The 6,154-nt window shown below is 43.3% G+C and overlaps 1 protein-coding gene across 5 annotated transcripts in view; it reads left to right on the forward strand.

Annotated features, from left to right (window-relative positions):
• Positions 1-2,045, forward strand: part of RFTN2 (raftlin family member 2) — a 66,884-nt gene extending 64,839 nt beyond the window's left edge. For 3 of the 5 annotated variants that reach the window (XM_020795311.3, XM_078380020.1, XM_078380013.1), the window contains one exon: positions 1,350-2,045. In XM_020795311.3, the coding sequence (XP_020650970.3) occupies positions 1,350-1,616 (267 nt within the window). In that variant the 3' untranslated portion in view covers positions 1,617-2,045. The remainder of the gene's footprint in view (positions 1-1,349) is intronic. The other 2 variants (XM_078380014.1, XM_078380017.1) reach the window with 1 other exon arrangement.
• Positions 2,046-6,154: the final 4,109 nt, after the last annotated feature.

Genomic DNA, 6,154 nt, shown 5'->3' on the forward strand with positions numbered 1-6,154 from the left:
CTGCAGAACATTTGCAAAGCAGCCACCTGGGCTACCCCTCTGACGTTTGCCAGACACTACCGACTGGACGTCAGAGCCAAAAATGATGTGGCGTTTGGGCGGGTGATACTGTCATCTATGATACCATGACGGCCCTCCTGCCGGTGAGTACAGCTTGCTATTCACCCATTTGTGTGCATTCACAGAGACCACTACGAAGAAAGTTAGGTTACTTACCTGTAACTTTGGTTCTTCTAGTGGTACTCTGTAAATTCACACATCCCTCCCTTCCTCCCCTCTATCTGTCACTGTAACGTTCTATGATACCATGCTTATCTAGTTTACGGTAACGGCGGATTAGGGAACTGAAAGGAAAATGGAGGAGGCGGGGCTTATATACCCCGCGGGGGGAGCTAATTGACTCTTTTTTCTTAAGCTCTAGAATCTTCCGGACGTTCCTGCGCAAGCACAGGATAACCCATTTCTGTGAATTCAGAGAGTACCACTAGAAGAACCAAAGTTACAGGTAAGTAACCTAACTATTTTCTTTAATAAATTACTTAAGTATAACAGGTTGGAGGTATAATTTGTCTAAATAATCAGACGGCACTGAAATCTGAATTTCCACCTAAAGCAAGTACAAGTGTAATTACACCAGACACTATATTCCTCTGAGGAATTGTATACCAGTCCAAAACATTTTGGTCATCCGCACAAAGCCACATAAGCCTTAATGCATGGCTAAGACAAGGCCAATTTAAGTGCATACTCCAATTAAGTGCATACTCTTTCAGGTTAAAAATTGCTTAGCACCAAAAAGAAAAATGCTTTTGGGGCCCAACTTTTATGTAACCTGTAACAAAGTGTAAGTCCTGCCACCCCTCACCATTGCCCAGCACTGATGGAATATGTAGTCTAAAATGACTGAAGGGCATCAGGCTGCCTACAGCTGTATGAGCGAAATGTACCCTTGCTCTGGTGTGCTGGACTTAATGCTTATTGAATCCGTTGTTGGTCTCTGCTTCAGTGTAAGAATGTGGGGCTAAGACATTACTTGGCAGAGTCCCCTCTTGCTCTCCATCTAAAGGCTTTTCAGTCTCGTGGGAACTTGGCTCCTCTGTGTTAGAAACACATAATTATGAAGACAGGGAGGAGAAAGTGCATGCCACAATGTGACCTAGCTTCAGCTGCACACAATAGATGTCAGAGTGTGTATCATTGCAGAGGAAGCCAGTGTGTGGGAACAGGCTGTAAGTTCTGAAAATATGCATCTATTCTTGATGCTTCATTCTGAAACTGAAGGCTCATATTTAGTCCAGTCCCTACTCCTGTGCATGCTTTCTAATTCAAAGGCCCTCTTTTTATTTCAGAAGAAAACTACCAGGCAACTGAGAGAAGAAAAAAGCAAAGTTTCAAGCAGAGGTGTTGGATTAGATGCAGCTACTTCCCAATTTACAGAAAACCCACATCATGCAGATGAGTTTCACCTATCACCTTCTACACAGAGTTGGGCCAAGGAGGGATCTGGCCAGTATGGAGATTTTCCTGGATTCAGCAGTAGTGATGGCATGATAAGGGAGCTGGATGATGGACAATTTGACCAAGAAGATGGAGTCACTCAGGTCACCTGCATGTGACCAGAAACTGGATTAGAGGAACCTGTACATATTTCAAAGAAATGCAAAAATAGATTTTACTTTCTATATGCACTGGCAGTTCTCTTCTTTTCCTTAGCCAAATATAGTGTATATGGTATTTCCTCCTGCCCAAAACTTTGTATTTTGTAGCCACAATTCCATTTCTGTTGTATCTAGCAGAAGAGTTAACTTTTGAGTTATGTCTACTTTACTGGGATGCAGCATTCCCAAAACAGCACCACATGTTACTGATGATGATCTCAGAACTGGAGACAAAAACAACTGCAGATAGTGTGTTGGCTTCTGCTGTCTATTGAAAGACAACATTTTTTAAAACAGATTGTGGAAATATGATACAATAGCATTTTCCTAACATGCTATTATAAATGTTACAAAGTTTAAACGCAAATTAAAATCACACATAAAGAACTTGTGTCCTTCTCAAGGTTCAGGTTTAAACTCTTTAGGCTTGAGCAAGAACTCAAAATTGCAAAATAAGTAAAACCAGTTGTTGAAAATAAATCAGGAACAGGAATGCAGGCTGAAGATTGTTAGGCAGTATATCATATGTACTGTATTTTCGAAGGCAGTATATCATATGATCAACAAAATGCATGGGAAATTTAATCCTGATGACTTAATTCACTTTTTAACCTGGTGAGGCCTGATGAATATAGGAAACTGTCTTCTTCTGAAGTGGAGCAGCTCTCCAATGGCGAAATCTCTTCAGAGGGCTGTGGAAATGGTGGCAAGATTTTAGCAGCCCTAAGACTTATATCTGCCTGCTGAGGGAACGGGCTTGCCCTCAGAAGTGCAGGGGAAGGAGAAACGTTTGAGATGGTGGAGGATGTTGACAATTAAGTCACTGAAACTTGTTTTTCTTGAGCTACAGCAACTTTTGACTAAAATGAGGATCACTGGCATAGGGAAGACTCCCCCGTTTCAGGCTATAGCCTCCCAAAACATTGGGGCCTTCCAAAATACATGGTGCCTCACACTGTTTCTTACAGTGCTGCCTCTTAGAGTCCAAGAGGGCATTTCTTCAGCAACAGGTTTGCCTTTTCCTGTTTTTCCTCTTTTCAGTCTTTCCCCCCAATTCCCTCCACTTCTGCAGTCCCAGTATCTCGTATGCACTCTGAAAGAGCCCAACAAGCATTTTGATTGGTTCTCAGAAAGCTTTGTGAGGCTTCTGTATTAGTCACTTCTAATGTTTTCCTTTTTGCCAGAGCCTCCATACTTTGGGTGGAAGATCTTTTCAATAATCCAGACTTAGACGCTAATATTTTATAGAGATCTTTGTTTAAATTGTAGATATCCTTTGCCGGCCTAGCAGATGCAGACTCATCCTTGCAGCCAGAACATTTTCAGTAGCTACAGTAGCAAGAAGGCCTGGTAGCTGAAGCATTGAAATGCTGATGCTTTCTGGAGATTGAATTTGGCTACTGTTCCTTGTAAGGGAAAACATTTATTTTGGGATGATGCCCTTAAGGATGTTTTTGTGGAGGCCAATGACAAAAAGAAGGCTGCCTGCTTCCCATAGGAAGGACTACAGACAACAACTCCCTCCTTCCTTTTTATTATACAGATGATTTTCCAGACCCAAGGATTTTTGTAACTTCTATTCTGCCTGGTCCTGATCTAGAATCCAAACTACTAGCCACATCCTCAGTCGTCAGTTAACTATTCAGCTTCCTTCTGTAAGGCATCTCAACTAAACTATTGACATTCAACCACCTCCCTCCTGGTAGGAAGACATTTCCCCTGCTTTCTCCAGTGAGGGAGAGGTTGACCACAGATCAGTGGATGCTCCTACCCATCAGAGAAGGCAATTACGGTACATAGAGTTTACAGACCACTAGGAACAGGTTCCTAGAAATACATTTTGTACAGGAAATTATAAATGTTCCAGTCCGTCTTGCAGGCCCATCATCCAAGACCTTTTCTCTGACCAATGGATCTTATGGAAGCACATCTTTGAGTACCTTACCAGCCTTGCCACAGCCAATTTCATCATTCTGTTTTGTGCAACAGCCATTTTCAGTTCAAAGTGTTACTGGTTGGTCTGGCATCCTCCCTAGAGATATGTTCACCGCAGATGCCAGTCTCATGGGATGTAGTGCCCACTGCTTAGGCCACAACACTCAAGGGGCCTGGTCATGGCAAGAGGTTGAGCACAGTGTATCTAGCTCTTAGTCATTTCCCATCCCTGATAGAAAACACATTTCAGTCAGGACTGGTAGCATTGTGGCTGAAGTCCTAACAGAGTCACAGGGTAGTAATCACTTCATACGTCAGCTGAATGGACTGAGGAGCCATCTGCCTGGTTCACATAGCGGAAGAGACCTGGTCCTCAGTCCTTATACCCAGTATCAATTGTCTGGAGTTTTGGACAGCTCATCTTGCTCTCCCTGCTGCTCATGGCCTAGCATATTCAACTAAGAATGGACAGTGCCGCCACCAGATTCTACAATATAAAGGAGAGTGGATCCAGGTCCCAATCTCTTCTCAAGGAGGCAACCTTGTTTTTCAGTTGGGTAGAACTCAACTTGGCCATTTACTCGGGAGTTGGGGGTGACTGAATCAGTGGGATGGAGACTAGAGCAGTTTGGGTCTCCAAATTTTTGAGCATGAGGGCCACATATATTTTCCACATTGTTGAGGGCCCACATCCCCGCCCACCTAAACATCTGCGCGCATACACACATACCCCGCGCACACATGGGCTGAAGGGACCGGGCTGGATAAAATGGCAAGGCGGGCCAGATTGTGGCCCGTTGGTTGTAGTTTGGAGACCCCTGGACTAGAGCAACAATAATGGTGGAAAACTCAGAACAGATCCAGTTGAACATGGGCTAGAGCTAATTGGAAAGCCTACTCCATGACAGTGGTGGCAGCAAAGAAGCAATTATTCTGCGTACTTGTCATCCAGCAAACTCCTTCAGGTGGTCAAGGTCCTGTAGCACAGATGGCCACACAAGAGAAAGACAATGGCCCAGCATTCTCAGATGCCAGACAGTAGCTTGACTTTCCATCCTCTTTAAGCCAGGTGCTCCACAGCTGTCTATACATTAGCATCTCAAGCTATATTTTGAGGCAGCCACTTAGCTAGCCCCATCTCCATTACATCTTTTTCCTACTTGGAGCCTGACTGTACTCCTCACAGCTCTTACCAGATCACTCTTGAAATGTCTCCAAGAAATTTTCCTCTGTCTCTTCCTGTAAATGGTGGTTTTCTTGATATGAGTCACTTCAGTTGGACAAGTGTCCCATCTGACCCAGGGGAAAAAATCTGTATGTTCCAGAAACCATGTGTTCCATGTCATTTCAAGACATAACTTTTTGTTTCTTCAGCCTACTTGCTCACTAGAGAAAGCCTGGAAGTTTGGATTTCAGAAGGGTATTAAAATAGTATATTGCCTGTACTAAGAAGCTATTTTTGCTTCATCACCTCTCTCCAGATAAAAAGGTTTCCAGGCAGACCTTGACCAAATAGATCACTATGCCTGTGTATCAATGGCATATGATGCCCTAAACTAAGCTTCCGAGGCTGCAAAATCTCACAGTTCATTCTGCTAGATCAATGGTTCCCACCCTTGGTCTAGTAGACCAGAAGTTCTTGGACTAAAACTCCCAGCAGCTTTTACCACTAACTCTGCTGGCCAGGTTATCTGGGAGCTGTAGTCCAAGAACACCTGGGGACCCAAGGTTGGGTACCACAACAACAGAGTAATAGATATAGCTATTAGGATGTGGCTACATCCACAACTTTATGAGCCAACATTCCCTAACAAAAAGTTATAGGTCAGCTTCTTGGGGTACTCTTGTCAATGTTTATCCATCATTACACTGATACACACCAGTCTGCAGAAACAGCAGACAGATGGTCCAGGCTGTTGCTAATGAATTTCCCTGAATTTGGCATCTTCCTCCCAGTGTTCTTTAGCGAGTATGCTAAAGTATAAGTGGAGTCCTCCTCTGCACCACTCAGAGAATGTTACATTAGATGCGCACTTTGAAAGTCCATTATGAAAGGTGCAGAGGACTTAATACTACCTGGAAATTTAGAAAGAACAATCTGTTTCTGCCTTCTCTAGTGGGCTCATAGTTTTCTGTTCTTTCTGTATCTTTTGTACTGCTGAAAAAGAGTTGCAGACCTATCAAAAACTTTTTCGGGGCCACATGCTTCCTGATCTGGGTGGTGAGAGGAATCAAGCCAGGACAGTGGAGTCCTTCTCTGCACCTACCAGAATGGACTCTCACAGTGAATACCCAATGTCCACCCACACTACTTATTATTGCCTCTCCTCTGACTGAGGCTTCTTGTTCATGCTTTTCACTTGCCTGTGTGATTGTGGTAACAGTAGCAAACTGCAAGTTTGCAAACATTTCAAGTATTGCCAAGGCCCTTAAAAAACAACAACCCTGTGCTCAGCCTTCCATGCTGTTTTGCTATAATTTGAAACAAAACACAGAATAAAATTAATGATACATCTATTTTAAAAGATAAATCTCAAGACTACAGCACACTGACTTTCCCA

This window comes from Pogona vitticeps, chromosome 1 (genome assembly GCF_051106095.1).
Source record: "Pogona vitticeps strain Pit_001003342236 chromosome 1, PviZW2.1, whole genome shotgun sequence".
Classification (NCBI taxonomy): domain Eukaryota; kingdom Metazoa; phylum Chordata; class Lepidosauria; order Squamata; family Agamidae; genus Pogona; species Pogona vitticeps.